This window comes from Gossypium hirsutum, chromosome D05 (assembly GCF_007990345.1).
Source record: "Gossypium hirsutum isolate 1008001.06 chromosome D05, Gossypium_hirsutum_v2.1, whole genome shotgun sequence".
NCBI classification, from domain to species: Eukaryota; Viridiplantae; Streptophyta; class Magnoliopsida; order Malvales; family Malvaceae; genus Gossypium; species Gossypium hirsutum.
Genome location: NC_053441.1, coordinates 20,367,628 through 20,386,455, shown reverse-complemented (window position 1 = coordinate 20,386,455; position 18,828 = coordinate 20,367,628). Strand labels below are relative to the sequence as shown.

At 31.7% G+C, this 18,828-nt stretch overlaps 2 protein-coding genes and 2 pseudogenes across 2 annotated transcripts; all 4 read left to right on the top strand.

Annotated features, from left to right (window-relative positions):
* The first annotated feature begins 655 nt into the window (after nt 1–655).
* Nucleotides 656–2,152, top strand: LOC107902582 (purine permease 1-like; annotated as a pseudogene).
* A 4,999-nt stretch (nt 2,153–7,151) lies between these two features.
* Nucleotides 7,152–9,226, top strand: LOC107905073 (purine permease 1). The gene is made up of 2 exons (XM_016831642.2): nt 7,152–8,168; nt 8,591–9,226. Exons 1-2 carry the CDS (start codon nt 7,404–7,406, stop codon nt 8,948–8,950), a joined length of 1,125 nt encoding a protein of 374 aa, XP_016687131.1. The 5' UTR covers nt 7,152–7,403; the 3' UTR covers nt 8,951–9,226.
* A 3,979-nt stretch (nt 9,227–13,205) lies between these two features.
* On the top strand, nt 13,206–15,623 carry LOC107905072 (purine permease 1-like; annotated as a pseudogene).
* A 951-nt stretch (nt 15,624–16,574) lies between these two features.
* Nucleotides 16,575–18,815, top strand: LOC107905070 (pentatricopeptide repeat-containing protein At5g27460). The gene is made up of 2 exons (XM_016831638.2): nt 16,575–17,033; nt 17,216–18,815. The coding sequence occupies exons 1-2, from the start codon at nt 16,731–16,733 to the stop codon at nt 18,473–18,475; spliced, it is 1,563 nt and encodes a 520-aa protein (XP_016687127.1). The 5' UTR covers nt 16,575–16,730; the 3' UTR covers nt 18,476–18,815.
* The last annotated feature ends 13 nt before the right edge of the window (nt 18,816–18,828 follow it).

Here is an 18,828-nt window from a genome sequence, read left to right as displayed (position 1 = left end):
GTCAATTCAAAAATTCAAAACCGTTCAAACTAAATTAAGCAAATTTACACATACTATATATATATATTTAAATTCAAACTCAATACCAATCAAACCCGCAATTTAAAATTTATTCAAAACTTAACCTAAATAAAGTTCAACTCATTCTAAATAAAAAATTAATATAAAGATAATAATATTAATAATATTAATATTAATATTAATAAAAACATTCAAAAAAGCTAAAAGTAAAAACCTAAATTCTAAAATCATAAAAAAAACAAAAACAAAAACCTAAATTCCCAAATCATTAAAATTAAATTTATTATAATGTTATTAGTATAGCATAATAAAACATGTTTAATCATATGTGATCATTATAACACTAATTATCATATTATTAAGTTAATATATTATGTATTATCATTGCATTTAAATTTTATAGGTTGTAATAATTATTAACTATATATATTTATTATAAATATATAATTATAATATGAAAAATATTTTATATTCTATTAATATTTTTAAAAATTTATTCCACTTTATATTTTAACATAAAAATTTATTCCACGAGGTTGATATTGCTTAGGTTAAAAAGTATCACTCTTTTCAGTTTTAATCAGTAATGGCAACTATTTGGATTCTCATTCTTTAGCTTTTTCCGTACATGTAATTGACTTCTGTTTCTTCGATAAATTCTGTTACAAATAGCTTGGAAATGGAGGAAGGAGATGCAAAAATATCCAAATACAGAACAGATGGAGGCGAAGGAACCTAAACGTGATGGCACCACAATGAGAAAAGCTCTCCTAGTAATAAACTGCATCATCCTTTCAATAGGCAACTGCGGTGGTCCACTTATCATGCGCCTCTACTTCATCCATGGTGGCAACCGAATCTGGTTCTCGAGCTGGCTCGAAACCGCGGGTTGCCCCATCATCTTGTTCCCCATCGCTTGTGCTTACATGCATCGTTCCAGGACGGCCGATCCCACCTCGGAAAACAAGCTTTTCTACATGGAACGACCGTTGTTCCTCGCCGCTATCGTCCTCGGGATCATCACTGGCATCGATAACTACTTCTACTCCTATGGCTTATCTCGTCTCCCCATTTCAACTTCTTCTTTGATCATCGCGTCGCAGTTGGCTTTCACGGCAGGGTTTGATTTCCTGTTGGTGAAACAAAAGTTCACTGCCTACTCCATAAACGCCGTGTTTTTGTTGACCATAGGGGCTGGCGTTTTGGCTTTGCATTCGAGCAGCGACCGGCCTGCGAATGAGCCCAACAGGGAATATATTACGGGGTTCGTAATGACCTTAGCTGCATCGGCTTTGTACGGATTTATATTGCCATTGGTGGAACTAACGTACAAGAAGGCAAAGCAAGAGATCAGCTACGCCCAGTTGGTGATGTGTTTGGTTGCTACTGCCTTTGGCACCGTTGGGATGCTGATCAACAATGATTTCAAGGTTTGTTTTTTCGTCTCTTTCTTAGCTATTCCTCTTCTTTACATGACAAGTGAGTGACGTCTGCTGAAATAGTTTTTTTTTTTAATTTATAAATCTTACTAATTTTTAACTAATTTATATTTAGTATATCAATTCATGCCATTTTTAGAAAACCAAATCTAAATTCATTTTTACGATAGGGAGTGTAATCTCTGCTCTCTCATACCGTTAATTATAATAATACATAAAGAAAACGTTTCATTAAAAACTTTTAAAATAAATATAATTTAAAGGTTTAATAATTAATTAAATTTGTTAATTGTTGAAATCCACATAATTGATGTAGAAACTTGAAAGGTTATTTCTATTTGCAGGTGGTTGGAAGGGAAGCAAGGGAATTTGAGTTGGGAGAAACAAAATACTACGTGGTTGTGATTTCTAGTGCAATAATACGGTAATGTTTCTTCTTGGTAGTATTTTGTGCGTCATCACTGCTATCGGGAATTGTGGTATTGTTTCTATTACCAGTTACAGAGCTTCTGGCAGTAATTTTCTTCAATGAGACGTTTCAAGCCGAGAAGGGTGTGTCACTTGCTCTCTCGTTGGGGAGCTTCCTTTCCTACTTCTATGGTGACATCAAGCAAAGCAAAAGGAAGAATCCAGATCCTAAAACTGAGATAACCTCTTCTCTGCCTCCCAATACTCTCGAAAGCAGTGTTTAAGTGTTGTGATTATAGTTATCCCCAGCAAATTTCAAGTGCCAACTTTGGTTGGCTATTAGTTTGTTTGTTTTTTTTTATGGGGATTGAGTTCATAACTAGTTTCATAAGAAAATAACCTTACCCTATGCCATAGTGTCTATTGATATATATTAGCCTGGCCATACATGGGCTTATTTAATGTATAAATCAGTTATACTAAATCTAATAAATTAGTTAATAAATAAATTTAAATAATTTAAGGTGTGTAGATGATAATGTTGATTATAATTATAAATAATTTATGTGTCTTTAATCAATTAATTTCTAATGTTATTACATGTTTAATTTTTAATGAACTTTTATTGCTACGATTGATAATAATAATTTCTCTTAGTTTATAAATAATATACAAATTTATAAATATATGAGAAAGTAAATTATAATGTCAATTTGAAAATAAAAAAAGGGTGAAACAACATACTTCATGATAAATATGAAAAATATTTAAATTAAATTAATAAACAAGTGATTAAAAAATAATTGTTAAAATTTAATAATAAATAACATATAAATAAAAAAGGAAACGATTTTAAGAGTATTTGCTTCACACAATATAAATTTATAGAAAATTTTAAAAAATAATATCATAATATTGTAGTATCATCATCTATTAAAGTTAATCTTCGATCACTTATTAATACCATTGTTGTCTTCGATCACTCCCTAGTACCATTGTTGTTAGGAAAACAATAATGCTTTTCTACCAATGGAAGAAAGTAAAAACAAAAAACTTTTCAAGCATATTTTAGAGGTACCTCGCTGCATAGTTAAAATTAGCATAGGACCTATTTTTCTATAATATTTTATGAAGCCTTCAATAGAATTTATTAAGAGAAACAAACTTTGTGCAAACAAAAACTATGATGCTACTCTTAGGTCACTTGCTCTAGGATTGAGTTCCTTCAATAAGTACCTATTTGCTTGCATAAAATAGTCAAACTTAATATGTAATGGCCTAAATTCAAGGTTTTCGGAACAGTGATTTCGTAGTCACAAATCCGATTTAAAGATAAATTTATTTTAATATTTTTGCATGAATATTGATATGATAGGAAAATCGTATGAAAATATAGATAGAAGAATTTTATCGATTTAGTGGTTAGTTAGAAAAAGAAATTATTAAAGAAATTGGGTAAAAACAAGATATCGAGACCTCGATCTCTTAAAACCGAGTCGGAAATTTTTTTATAAATATTTATGAAGTGTTAGTAATATGGTATTAAAATTTCGTTAGAAAATTTTAATATTTGGGTAGTCAATTAAGTGAAAAGGACTAAATTGAAAAATGGGTAAAAGTTACTAAAAAGATTAAATAGCTCAATTGTTAAATGAGGAGGGACATAAATTGAAAATAAGCCCAAAAGGAGATATTTTTGGCGGCATAAGCTGAGAAAAACCAGGAGAATTGGTGAAATAAGGGTAAAATGGGAAAATAACATATTTTACTAACATAAAAATGGGACCAAATTGGAATATCTAGAATTCTCTTTATTTTTCTGCATTCTCATCAGCCAAAAACATCCTAAGGGTTTATTCAAGCTGGTTTTTCATAATTTTTGCACCAAGTGAGTTAATCCTTGCCTTTTTCTTGTAATTTTTGTGTTTCTAAGACTTTTACAACTAGGTCCTATTACTAAATTCATTAGTTTTTGATTTTATGAATAAAATTGAAAGTTGCTATGAATATGTGCTGGAAGCTTATGATGAAATAGCATGAAATTGAAGCTTTAATTTGTTTATGAAATGATTTTATTAGGTAATTTCAATAGAAATTGATTTGCAGGACCTAATTGTGAAAAGGTTTGGAGTTAAAGTCTAGTGCTAAAATTCTGATTTACAAAGGTTATAAAGTAGTTTAAAGTGATAGAATAAAGTGTTGGTTGTGAAAAAACCAGCTCAATTGAGAGGTAAATTGAGCAGGGATGAAATTATCATTTATTGAAAGCTTAAGGAAAAATGGTAATTAACATCATGCACTAAAACAGTTTTAGACAACAACAGTAGTCTAACTTTGAAAAATCACCAAAAATTGTAGAGATCTAATTATAGGATGAATAAAATATTAAATTAAATCTTATTGAGTCTAGTTTCTTATAAAAGAAACGATGTAAGTAATGGAATTGTAAATCATGAGATATAATAGATTTTGTGAGACAAGGTCAGAATGAATTCGGGTTCCCCTGTTCTGACTTTGGAAAATCATCAAAAATTGGAGAAAAATAACTAGGGGCTTAAATTTATATGTTTAAAATACTTAATGAGTATATTTTCAAAATAAACAAACAAGAATATCATCTGAATTCTTTACAATGAGATAATTAATTTTTAGTGAAGAGGGGTCGGAACTGTCGAATAGTGAAACATGGGAAACTTTAAAGAATAAACTGTACTTATTGGCTAAACCAAAAATGCTAAAAATTTTATGGTAAGAAGATATGTGAGTCTAGTTTTGGGGAAAATTAGCGGATCTTAATTTGGAGTTCCGTATCCCAAGATATAAATAATTTAGTGACTATGTCTCAATAAGATAACTTTGAATGAACTATAAATAATAATGGAATTATAGAGAATGTTACATATGAACATGAAATGTATTAGATTAATGATTAAATTTATTTATTTAGATCCAGAAAATTGAAATACGAAGCTAGATCGAGGAAAAGAAAAAGTTCGGGATTAGTAGATTTTTGTTTACGAACAAGTATCGAGGTAAGTTCATGTAACTCAAATACCAAGCCATGCACATCCACTAACTCATCTAATGGTCTAATTACCACATAAGGACCTCCACTTTAAAGTTCTATAGCTATTTAACACCTTTAGCTATTAGAACACAACTTTCGCAGTTTACGCGATTTAGTTTTTTTTTTTCACAAATTGAGCATACAAATGGTAAAATTTCTTAACGAAATTTTTATACTATCATATTACTCAATGCATGTTAAGTATGCCGCCGTTATTGAAATTAATATTGATGAGCATGATTTGCTACATTATTCATATGACATGTCGCATTGCATAGGGATTAGGATTGATGGGTGACGGAGGAATTCCGTGGAGTACTGGTTGTTTATCCGCAATATTATACTAGCAATTAATCTGCAACCCTGGAGTATTGTTCGAAGTATTGGCGGTTTATCCGTAACTTACTGGTAGCTTGTCTGCAAAATTACTGGCAGTTTAACTACAAATTATTACTGGTGTTTTATCCACATTGAGCTACGACTCTTATTGTTTTGGTGTTCGGATGATGAGTTCTAGGGAACTCATGGTGTGTAGCGGATGAATGGGTAGAAATTTTTGCACTGTTTCATATGAGCATGTCCACACATATAAAATTGTATTTTTATGATGTCGTGCTCTACTATGATCTCAGGAATGTTGTTGGATATATGTTTTATTGTAATTTGACTGTCTGCATGTAGATACATTATTTATTCTGTGAAGATTCAAACTGAGCTTTTTAAAGCTCACCCTAATAGCTTTATCCTTACAGATAACCCTCGAGGTTAAGGTCGGACCCAACATTTAGAGGTGTCATCTCGGTTTTTAATTGATAAAGCAAATTTAAATTCTACTTTTTTTATTATGGTTTTTATTGGGACTGTAATTTTATTAATTTTGGATTGTGGCATGAGATTGTTTTTTATTGAGATTTTGCATGTATGGAATTTTGTTAAAAATCGAATAACCCTAATAACTGGCTTAATATGGCATAAAACACGATTTTTCGTATAAAACTAAATGTTTCACTTTTTTTATTGCGCAACAATGAAATAGGATTTTTTTTCAAAAATAAAAAGCTAATTGACAATATCATACGAATTTTTCAAATGACATGACTTTTAATAAACTAGACTCTAAATTTATTTGACTTAATAATTGGACATTTTTGACTCCTAAGTTTTTTTAAAAGAAAATCAGACAAGTAAAAGTTTACGAAATTAAACGATTTTTCTAGGCCATTTCGGTAGCCAAAGTAGCCTTTAAATAATTTTTTTATAAAATTTTAAAATATATAATTCTAAAATTCTAAAAAATATTTAAATTTCAAGTTTTTTTTTTACAATTACTTGAAATTTAAATACCTTTTTTAATTATATATATTATATGATTTTTTACATTTTAATCCATATAATATATAATATTAAAAAATTTAAAAAAAGGACACATGTTGTATTCTAATAGTGCCACATGACTGGTCAAAGCCCGATCCATGCTAGTCAACACCGGTCAACATTTGGTCAACCAAAAATCAATTGACTTTAATCGATTGTTGATTGGAGTTGACTAGTGTTGACCGGCTATGTGGCACTATTAGAATACTACATGTCCTTTTTTTATTTTTTTAATATTATGTATTATATTGATAAAAATGTAAAAAAATCATATATGATATATAAAAAAATTTAAAATAAAAGTTTTAAAATATTTTTTATAAAATTCTAAAATATAAACTTATAAATATTTAAAAGTCAAAATAATATATAAAAAAATTGAAAAATGTTATAAAAAAGAAAAAGGTATTTAAATTTCAAGTAATTGCAAAAAAAAAAACCTTGAAATTGAAATACAATTTTGTAATTATATAAAAAAATTAAAAATTTATAATTTCTTTTACATTTTTTGTAATAGTATCATTAATTTCAACTTTTTTTTTTCAATTATAGTATTTTTTTGTAAATTTTATTATTTATAAATTATATGTTTTTTAGATTATATATTTCTGATTTTTTATATATTTATTTCTATTTTTATATTTTCTAATAATTGTATACATTTAATAAAAAAATTTGTTTTTTTACATAAAGACGTCACATGTCACTTTGTGATTGGTCATAAGATTACTTTAGGTACCAAATTAAAGAGTGATTAGAATTTAGATATAAAATTTAAAAAAAATCAATACCAAAATGAAAAAATAAATATTCTCCAAAAGCGAAATCACGAATTGGTAGGCAAAAAAAGAGGCATAGTAGAATTGCGTTTTCATCGTAATCCCTAATCCCCAACAGTTGTTCATGGCAATTTGGTTGGCTATTAGTTGTTTATAGGAATTCATTTCATGGATACATGGATAAGAAAATGGCCTTTGCCATAGTCTCCATGTAATAACTATTCATTACATGCTAAATTCTGCTAACTCTAGCTTTTTCCGTACATGTAATTGACCTCTGTTTCTTTGATAAATTCTGTTACAAATAGCTTGGAAATGGAGGAAGGAGATGCAAAAAATCCAAATACAGAACAGATGGAGGTGAAGGAACCTAAACATGATGGCACCACCATGAGAAAAGCTCTCCTAGTAATAAACTGCATCATGCTTTCAATAGGCAACTGCGGTAGTCCACTTATCATGCGCCTCTACTTCATCCATGGTGGCAACCGAATCTGGTTCTCGAGCTGGCTCCAGACCGCGGGTTGCCCCATCATCTTGCTCCCCATTACTTGTGCTTACGTGCATCGTTCCAGGACGGCCAATCCCACCTCGGAAAACAAGCTTTTCTGTATGGAACGACCGTTGTTCGTTGCCGCTATCGTCCTCGGGATCCTCAGTGGCCTCGATAACTACCTCTACTCCTATGGCTTATCTCGTCTCCCCGTTTCGACTTCTTCTTTGATCATCGCGTCGCAGTTGGCTTTCACGGCGGGGTTTGCTTTCCTGTTGGTGAAACAAAAGTTCACTGCCTACTCCGTAAACGCCGTGTTTTTGTTGACCATAGGGGCTGGCGTTCTGGCTTTGCATTCGAGCAGCGACCGGCCTGCGAATGAATCCAACAAGGAATATATTTTGGGGTTCGTAATGACCTTAGCTGCAGCGGCTTTGTACGGATTTATATTGCCATTGGTGGAACTAACGTACAAGAAGGCAAAGCAAGAGATCAGCTACGCCCTTGTGATGGAGATTCAGTTGGTGATGTGTTTGGTTGCTACTGGCTTTTGCACCGTTGGGATGCTGGTCAACAATGATTTCAAGGTTTGTTTTTTCGTCTCTTTCTTAGCTATTCCTCTTCTTACAGGACAAATGAGTGAAGTCTGATGAAATAGTTTTTTTTTTTAATTTTTTAACTATTTTATATTTTGATTATAACATTATAGTTTGATTCTTTTTTCAAAATTTAATAGAAAAAGAAAATCACAACGTTTAAAAATAAATATAATTTAAAAGTTTAATAATTAATTAAATTTGTTAATTGATGAAATCCACATAATTGACCTATAGGGTATGAAATAATAAAGTATCAACAGCTAGCTATGATGATAAACCCTTTTTTTAGAAGGAAACTGAAGCCGAGTTTATTAATCTTGATTAAAGAGGTTTTATTTAATATAATGATTTCATTCTATAACTACAATGAACAAGTGCGTAAAAACTTGAAAGGTAATTTTTATTTGCAGGTGATCGGAAGGGAAGCAAGGGAATTCGAGCTAGGAGAAACAAAATACCATGTGGTTGTGATTTTTAGTGCAATAATAAATCAATGTTTCTTCTTGGGAGCAATTGGAGTAGTGTTTTGTGCGTCATCATTGCTATCGGCTGTAGTGATTGCGGTTCTATTACCAGTTACAGAGATTCTGGCAGTATTTTTCTTCAATGAGAAGTTTCAAGCCGAGAAGGGTGTGTCACTTGCTCTCTCGCTGTGGGGCTTCATTTCCTACTTTTATGGTGAAATCAAGCAAAGTAAAAAGAAGAAACCAGATCCTGAGACCGAGATGGCCTCTTCTCTGCTTCCCAATACTCTCAAAAGCAGTGTTTAAGGGTTGGTGATCATAGTCATCCCTAACAAATTCCAAGTGCTAAGTTTGGTTGGCTATTAGTTCTTTTATGGGGATTCAGTTCATAGCTAGTTTCATAAAAAAAAAATGTACAAACAGAAACTACGATGCTACTCATAGGTCATCTGCTTTAGGATTGAGTTGTGGGAACTATTTGCTTGCATAAAATAGTCCAACTCAAGATTATAGTTTATATAGTACGAAAATCAAAGCAAATTGTGTGAATTTATATCGCATAAAGAAAAACAAGATGAAGCATGAATATGAGCAACCTAGACAGAAAACCTAGTTAAAACCAAAACCTTGTGCTCCCGCTTTCAACCAATGGGATATCATCCACCAAGTAAAGATGGTTTACATGGCGCCTTGCATTTAAGTTACCAAGCCCATTCAAAACAACATCAAACTCTTTAAAGAAAAAAATCACCATATTTTGATTGAATATGCTGAATGTTATTATAAAGCTAAATATAAACTTTAATTGGTAATAATTCTATTTACAATAATAAAATTAGCACAATTTTTTTTAAAAAAAATATTAATACAATTTTTTTACTGTCAAAATTTTGTAACTAATAATTGTAGATTAAAATAAATTATAATTATAATTATCACAAAATTTTTATTGTGTTATGCTTAGTGCCCTATTCAAGTAATAACTCTATTTTAAAATTAGCACAACCTTTTAACTAATAATTCTAAATTAAGATATAATTATTTTTAAAGTTAATTTATTAATATTATAGAAAATAACTGATATTCTCCTCAATTCAAAAGTTTTTCTAAACTCATGCTTTTGTATATATTATAGATAATGGTGTAAAAGTAATACTTATTTAGAAATGTGCGGTTTTATTATATTTAAATTAAAAATATATATTTTATTAACTAATATTTTTATATATAAAATATTTACACATAATATATTTTAGTGCATTATATGTCATATATAATATATAAAAAATTAAAATAAAAGTTTAAAAATATTTTTTTATAAAATTCTAAAATATAAAAGTATACATGTTTAAAATTCAAAATAATATATAAAAGTTGATAAATGTTATAAAAATGAAAGATGTATTTAAATTTCAAGTAATTAAAAAAAAACCCTTGAAACTGAAATACAATTTTAGAATTTTATAATTATATAAAAAATTAAAAAAAATTATAATTTTTTATAATTTTTTATAATAATATCATTAATTTCAACTAATTTATTTTTATTTATCGTATTTTTTTTTGTAAATTTTATATTTTTTATAAATTTTTTATAATTTATATCTTTTTTTTCAGATTATATATATTTCTATTTTTATATATTAATTTCCATTTTTATATATTTTAATGTTTATATACATTTAATAAAAGATATTTATTTTTTATATAAGGATGTCACATGACTTTATGATTGATTATAAAAAAGTTTTAACGTCTATCATAAAATAAATTAAAAATACAATAGAAGCACATTTTAAGTAGCAAAATAAAAAGTGATTGGCACTTAAGATGTAAAATTAAGAAAAAAAAATTAAAAAAATATTAGAGAGGGGAAAGAAGTAAGAAGAATTTCGTTGTCATCGTAATCCCCACAATTAGTTGTTTATAGGATAGCATAGTTGGATAAGAAAATGGCCTTTGCCATGGTGTCCTTCTCATGACTATTCATTACATTCTAAATTCTCCATTTTGGAATTTACAGGCATATTGGCGATTCTCATATTAATCTTTAATTATTAAAAAGAGAAAAGAAAAGAAAATCTAAAATTTTAAAAAACGACTATAAGAAAAAGATAATTTAGCTATCGAAATAGTAAGAAGACGAATATAATTTAATGATAAATCATGATATAACTTTTTTTTATGAATAAAATATGCTTCGTGAATCTACTGGGTAGGTCACCCACCCATTAAAAAAATTATAAACTGACTTTTTGTTTTTTGGGTCTAAGTGTGGGTTTGGATGGGCGATTGGGTGCGGTGCGATGCGTTTAGCTTACTTTTTGTCTCACGCTACAGTATCGCTACAGTATCTAATCTCACCACCACCGCTGTTTTTACACTAACCGCAAGTAAACGCACCGCCCATCCAAACTCACCCTAACTCTGTTACTTACCATTAACTTTGCAACATGAGATGTTGTGGGAGTTTCAATATTTTTAGTTTGTTGATGATTCTAAAAAAATCTCAATTTTATCCCAATTAAAATAACCAGAAAAAATATAAAACAAATTAAGAAAACATTGAAATTTTCAAAAACATTTAATAAATTATAATAAATAGTTTCATTTCACTTGTACTTTTCCCTCTCGAAAAGAAAAAAGAAACCCAGAAAAGTGGTGAAATCGAAACTTTTTATTAGATTCATTGTTACTCTTTCCCTCTTCCAAAGCAGGCCTAACTAAACCCTCAAAAACAAATTAGGATTCTAATCCCAGAACTATTACCTATTGAGGGATTGGATGAGGTGCAGTTCTTCCCAAAAATGTCACCCACCACGTAATTCGGGGCGAGCTGGTGGATCCACGACTGCTGGCCGGAGGAGACAACAAGAGTCAACGCCAACCCCATACAAAGAAAAAGGTTAAATTTATTTACTTTTTTCATTTTTAAAACATTTACCATCTTTTATGTATTATTTTGAATTTTATAAGAAATATTTTCAAATTCATTTTTTAATCAATATATATAATATTAAAAAAGACAGGTGCTGAAGACTCACAGTTAAATAATCGGTCAACGTAAGAAATATTTTAATGGGACCAAGTGTCATCCGCATGAAGCGGAGGTTGATATTTATATTCTAGTATTTAGCTTAGGTCATTTGTTGGTAAACTTAAATCAGTGATATTTTGTAATAAAAAGAAAATTCAACTTTGTGGATCAGATTCTTAAACTTCATCATCATCACCTATCAATTTTTAATATGTTCTTTTGAATTATTTATTTAAGTTTTATTTGTATTTTGATTTTTTTTATTTTCTTATAATTTTTATGTATTTATATATATTATATTATATTTTAAAAATTTTTATGCATTTTTTAATTTATAATAAATTATTTTTTAAAATTTTACGTATTCTTAATTTTTTTAGAATCGAGATCAAATTGAAACATTATATAAATGTTTGGGACCAAGATCAAATTGATACAATTTGTAAATTTGATATTATATTATTTTAAAACTTTATGTCACAAAGTTAACACAATAAAGAATGAAATTGGACTAAAAAAGGCAAATGCAATTAATTAAGTCACCGTTTTATAATTTTTTAACTGGGCATTGATTTTAGTGAATAACTTTGTATTGAAAATATTGAGGGAATTTTTGAGAATTTCAAGTAGATCTAATTTAGAGTTGTTTAAACTACTATGTTGTTTTTCTTTGTCTTTTGTTAGGGACTGGCAGAAATCTTAATTTAGAGTTGATAGTATTTTAAAGAAGTAGTTTTAGTATTTAAATTAATTTTGATTATATTTTATAGTTATAGACTTGTTTAATGGTTGGGTTGGGACAACGATTTTTGCACCTTGACTCAATTTTAATTTAAATAATAAAAAATTTAAATTTAAATTTAATTATAGAAATATATATAATATATATTTTTAATATTTTATTATTTTTAAAATAGTAAAATAGGCGGACTTGAAATTTTTTTAAACCGCACCTAACTTTGTCCCATAACACCTCTGTTTTTATCTCATTTGAATTTTGTTAAATTTTTAAAATTTTTAAATTGCAATAATGGACACTCATCTTAGTGGCAAGTGAAGGTATTTATAGATGGTACTTAGATACAATACTAAGACTAGACAAAAAATTAGTTAAAAGATGACTTCAATATACACAAAAAGAACCTCTTTAATGCTACCATGTAATATAATGTTTTGAACAATTGCAGCATAAAATAGTTAGTGTTTAACTGTATATTCAGTGCCTAAGTAGTGTTAAAAAATTTCAAGATTGAAACGAAATGAATTTGCTGAGTTGAGTGGATAATGCAAATGCAGCTATTAGTATCCCGACCGCAATATTTCATGGCTGTTATTGACAGCTGATGAAGACCAACAGTTATGGAATGTTTGTTAGACGTTGCATCAACAATAAAATTCTCTGGTTTAAAAAAACTGGACCCTCTTTGATAAACGCTGGATGAATCGAATTGATTCAGAATGAAATTTTTCTTTGAACTACAAGTCATAAAACCCCTTTTTGCACGAAAATAGTTTTTAAAAAAAAATCAAATGAGGTATCGGTCCCATGTTTCAACCTTATGATAACAATCTATATCATAGATTACAATACTTATAGTTGCTTCGAAATGCACGTAAATTATGGAATTTAATATAACGAGTTGAATAATAGCACCTATATGGTTGTCTTATCCTTACTTCGGCTTTCTTCCATTCTACAAACACCTTGGAAACAGAGAAGGAGATGCAAAAATATCCAAATACAAAACAGAGAATTTAATCATGGACGTGAAGGATGGTGGCACCATAAGAAAAGCTCTCTTAATAATAAACTGCATCATCCTTTCTATAGGCAACTGCGGTGCTCCACTTATCGCCCGTCTCTACTTCATCCATGGTGGGAACCGAATCTGGTTCTCGAGCTGGCTCCAGACCGCGGGTTGCCCCATCATCTTGCTCCCCATCGCTCGTGCTTACGTGCATCGTTCCAGGACGGCCAATCCCACCTCGGAAAACAAGCTTTTCTGTATGGAACGACCGTTGTTCGTTGCCGCTATCGTCCTCGGGATCCTCAGTGGCCTCGATAACTACCTCTACTCCTATGGCTTATCTCGTCTCCCCGTTTCGACTTCTTCTTTGATCATCGCGTCGCAGTTGGCTTTCACGGCGGGGTTTGCTTTCCTGTTGGTGAAACAAAAGTTCACTGCCTACTCCATAAACGCCGTGTTTTTGTTGACCATAGGGGCTGGCGTTCTGGCTTTGCATTCGAGCAGCGACCGGCCTGCGAATGAATCCGACAAGGAATATATTTTGGGGTTCGTAATGACCTTAGCTGCAGCGGCTTTATACGGATTTATATTGCCATTGGTGGAACTAACGTACAAGAAGGCAAAGCAAGAGATCAGCTACGCCCTTGTGATGGAGATTCAGTTGGTGATGTGTTTGGTTGCTACTGCCTTTTGCACCGTCGGGATGCTCGTCAACAATGATTTCAAGGTTTGTTTTTTGTCTCTTTCTTAGTTATGCTCTTCTTACAGGACAAGTGATAGAAGTCTAATCATATCTTTTAAATATATTAAAATTTTTACTAATTTATATTTAAGATGTGCATGTTATTTTTAGAAAGCCAAATATAAATTTATTTGTATAATATTATAGTTTGATATACTATTTATGTATAGATTCGATTTGCGTATAAATCTATATACACACTAACTCACTGGTTGACAAGCTAACTCCAAGCTCTTGGAACAAATACTATATCCGAGTGATTCTGAAACTATACTTGCAATACTCACTGTATTCAGCCTCTGAGGCTGACAAAGCAACCACAGGTTTCCTTCTAGAACGCCATGAAACAAGATTGCAGCCAAAGTACACTACATAACCAGACGTTGACCTTCGGTCCTCTAAGTTGCTTCCCCAATCAGCATCAGCAAAGGCTGTGATAATGAGCTGTTTGACCAGCCTGCAATGGCTGTCTCTAGGTTGAGCCATGTATTAGCCTGCCTTATTGACAGTATTGATGTGTGGCCTAGTCACACACAACTACTGTAGCTCCCCAACAAAGACTTCTATAATGATGAGGATCTGCCAAAAGATCTCCTTCTGTAGCTCTCATCTTAGCTGAACTGATCATGGGACTTGGCAGAGACTTGCACTCACTCATGCCATCTGACTTTAGGAGATTATGAACATATTGACTCTGGTTTAGGAATACACAATCACCAATAGCCTGTACTTCCAATAATCACTATATCGTCCACATAAACTAGAAGTTAAACTTTCTAATCTTATCAGTTATCACCTGTGTCTTTAATAAAAAGAGCCAAGGCAGCTTTGGCCTATTGAAAACCAACACTAGTGAGATACTGTTTCAGCTTCTACAAACCAACTGATCACCATTGCTAGTACATTGCTCAAAGCCAGGAGAAAGTAATACATTGAAAGGTTGTTTGTGTTTGCAGGTGATTGGAAGGGAAGCAAGGGAATTCGAGCTAGGAGAAACAAAATACTACATAGTTGCGATTTTTAGTGCAATAATATGGCAATGTTTCTTCTTGGGAGCAATTGGAGTAGTGTTTTGTGCGTCATCATTGCTATCGGGTGTAGTGATTTCGGTTCTATTACCAGTTACAGAGATTCTGGCAGTATTTTTCTTCAATGAGAAGTTTCAAGCGGAGAAGGGTGTCTCTTGCTCTGTCGCTATGGGGCTTCCTTTCCTACTTCTACGGTGACATCAAGCGAAAGAAACCAACTCCTGAAACTGAGATGACCTCGTCTCTGCCTCCCAATAGTACTCTCGAAAGTAGAGTTTAATGTTGGATTAAAATCCTGGACATATGTATAATGCAAAATATTATTATAAAGTGTGATGCAAAATTAAATCACCAATTATATTATAAGTGTCATAAGTATCTAAGTGTTATGGAAATAATGTATTGATACCGATATTTATAATTAGATGAGGGGTTAAATTATAAATACTCAAAATTAATTTAATAATCAATTATTTTAAAAAGACCTTTTAGATAATCTCTAACAATGAATTTATATACACTTTTGGATATAATTTTATTCTTAATAATAAATACACTTCCACATATAATTTTATTCTTAATAATCTAAAATTATATTTCCTAATTTATATCAAATTCTCTCCAGCAAATTCCAAGTGCAAACTTTGGTTGGCTATTAGTTAGATATGAAAATAGCATTAGCCATAGTGTCCTTGTAAGAACTACGGATACATACTGCATTCCCAAAGTTTCTTCTCCATTTTCGAGTTTACACGCAAACATATTTACTTGAATTTAATTTCTCTATTGAAATCTAATGATAACATTATTAACTTATTTCTATTAAATTCAAATATGTGTTATCATTTGGAGTTTAAATTTTAAATATTAAAATTTTATATATTTAAAATTAACAAAATTTATTAATAATGATATCAATTTAACTTTTAAGTTTTAAATATGATAAATTACTAAATTGGGACAGAATTAAGTGTATGTAGTGAAAACTTGTATTAAGAATTTGAGTTAATAACACTATCTCGAGTTTAACTTAATCCAAAAAACTCAAGACTATTTGAAAAAGGAGTAGAAAGTAGTTATCCAACATGTTTATAGGGAGGGTAATAAACTTGCCGATGGCCTAGCATCGATGCCTTGGGGGCAAATATTACAAAGTGACATTTCTTGATCACCTTGGTGTTGATGCTATTGTTGTTATATCACTAAGAGCTATGTTTGTTCAATCCATGTATTTACTCTTCTATTATAAAAAAAAATAATAATAATAACACTTGAGTTTTGTCATTTTGGAACCAAGTTTGAAGGAAAAGGAGGAGTAAAATTTGTGGAAATATAAAGGCTTGTTGGAGAAAAAAAAACTTACATGGGGTCCATTTGCCGGTGTGCCGTGGAATTGTAATTATACAAAACTCGCGCTGAATAAGCCTAAAAAGCACATTAAACGACGCCGTTTGATACCGAGGTTTACTACTTTCCTCGACCGAGAAAGGAGCGGAGAGAGACAGAGAGCGGAAGCAGAGTTATATCGTCCATGGCGAGTCGCTCCATTTTCTCTAACCTCAAAAGCAATGGAGGCGATAAGCTTGCGGACGCCAGGTGGGGGCGGCTACTAAGTTCTGTTCCTTCCTGGGTGAAAAAGGCTAGTGTTAGAAGTGCTGCTGCTGCCAGCAATGAAAGTCTAAAGGGGAGAATTTTGGGGTTGAGGTCGCCGACGGAAAGTACAACCGAGGTGCTTCGCAGTTGGGTTGATTCGGGTCAGACAGTTGACATTCCGCAGCTCCTATCCATTACCCAAATTCTCCACAAATCTAGGCGCTACAATCAGGCCCTTCAGGTTCCTTTCTTCATTTCTTCTTCTGAATTTGTTGATATTGCAATATCTATTAAAAAAAAAAACCTTCATTCTTTTTAATTGGTAGGGAACTTTTTCCAGGCAAAAGTGTATTTTATTAATTTATTTTAATGGGTTTTCAATGGATTTGATTTTGTATTATATTTACTCTCTGAAACGAACAGATTTTGACATGGCAAGAAACTCAAAAGGGCTTACAAATGCCAGCTGTTGCCCATGCCACTAAAGTGAAGCTACTCATCAAGGTTGGTAATTTAACAGCGGCTGAAGAACATTTCAATTGTTTACCCAATACTGCTTCACAGAAAGCAGCTTGCCTCCCTCTTCTCAATGGTTATGTAAAAGAAAGTGACATTGGAAAAGCCGAGGCTTTCATGAGTAAGCTTGTTTCTATGGGGCTGACCCTCTGCCCCCATCTATACAATGAAATGATGAAACTGTACATTGCTACATCTCAGTTTGAAAAAGTACCTCTGGTTATCAAAGAAATGAATCGAAACAAAATACCCAAAAATATTCTATCATACAACCTTTGGATGGATGCTTCAGCCCGATCATCTGGGGTTGCAAAAGCTGAAGCCGTCTATGCTGAAATGCTGAGTGATGAGAGGGTCTGTATGGGTTGGAGCACTCTATCGACTTTAGCTAATATTTATACCAAAGCAGGTCTGGTTCAGAAAGCAGAAACTGCCCTCAAAACTGCAGAAACAAAGCTGTCTGCAAGTAATAGCTTTGGTTATATCTTCCTCATGACTCAATATGCATTGTTGAAGAAAAAGACCGAGGTTCTTCGGCTTTGGCAAACCAGTAAGTTAATAGGTAAGAGAATGACTTGTGCCAACTATATGTGCATATTATCATGCTTGGTTCGGCTCGGCGGTATTGTAGAAGCGGAGAAAGTGTTTATGGAGTGGGAGTACAACTGTCGAAATTATGATATCAGGGTCTCCAATGTGCTTTTAGGTGCATACGTGAAGAATGGATGGATGGAGAAAGCTGAGTCACTGCATCACCACACATTGGAGAAAGGAGGGTGTCCTAATTACAAGACATGGGAAATTCTGATGGAAGGGTGGGTGAAAAGCCAGGACATGGTGAAGGCCGTCACTGCTATGAAGAAAGGGTTCGCTTTGTTAAAATATTGTCATTGGAGACCGCCCCATTATACTCTCGTGACCATTGCTGAGTACTTCGAGAAGCATGGGAATTCGGACGATGCAAACAACTTTTTTAGAGATGTTCAGCGTTTGGGTCTTGCAAGTTCAGAAATATATAAATCATGGTTTAGAAACCACCTTTTGGCTAAGAGACCAGCGTTTGACATCCTGGAAATGATGTATAAGGATGGAATTGAGATGGATAATGAGATTTCTGCCCTTGTTCAAGCTCTCAACGAGCAAAGTAAAAGTGACTCCAGAGATTAGAGGCAATGCCTTTCAGATGTTCTTGGGATGAAATAGATTCTATTGTAGAGGAAAGAAGATGGCTGATGTTCCGGGTTAAAAACAACTCGAAGTATCAGTATTCCTGATGATATCAAACCCTATGGACTTAAAACAGAGAAATAGTGCACGAGCGCCTGCATAGGTCTCTAGATGAATGCCACTAGGACGTTGTCCCCCATTAAAATCATGATAGCAGCCTTAAGATTGTAAGCTAACTACCATGTGTGGGCATTGTTTTTGTTGAACCGCTTCTTCCTAAGTTGTTTTTAACAGGAAGGTATAATGTTTCATTGCTAGTAAAATTGGAATTTATCGGTTATCACAATCGAGAT

What these genes read in the sequence shown, in the direction of transcription:
- LOC107905073 (XM_016831642.2), top strand. Translation starts at nt 7,404, where the DNA reads ATGGAGGAAGGAGATGCAAAAAATCCAAATACAGAACAGATGGAGGTG. An exon ending in TGGTCAACAATGATTTCAAG is followed by an intron (nt 8,169 to 8,590) that starts GTTTGTTTTTTC and finishes TTTTATTTGCAG; the next exon opens with GTGATCGGAAGGGAAGCAAG.
- LOC107905070 (XM_016831638.2), top strand. Translation starts at nt 16,731, where the DNA reads ATGGCGAGTCGCTCCATTTTCTCTAACCTCAAAAGCAATGGAGGCGAT. An exon ending in GCTACAATCAGGCCCTTCAG is followed by an intron (nt 17,034 to 17,215) that starts GTTCCTTTCTTC and finishes TGAAACGAACAG; the next exon opens with ATTTTGACATGGCAAGAAAC.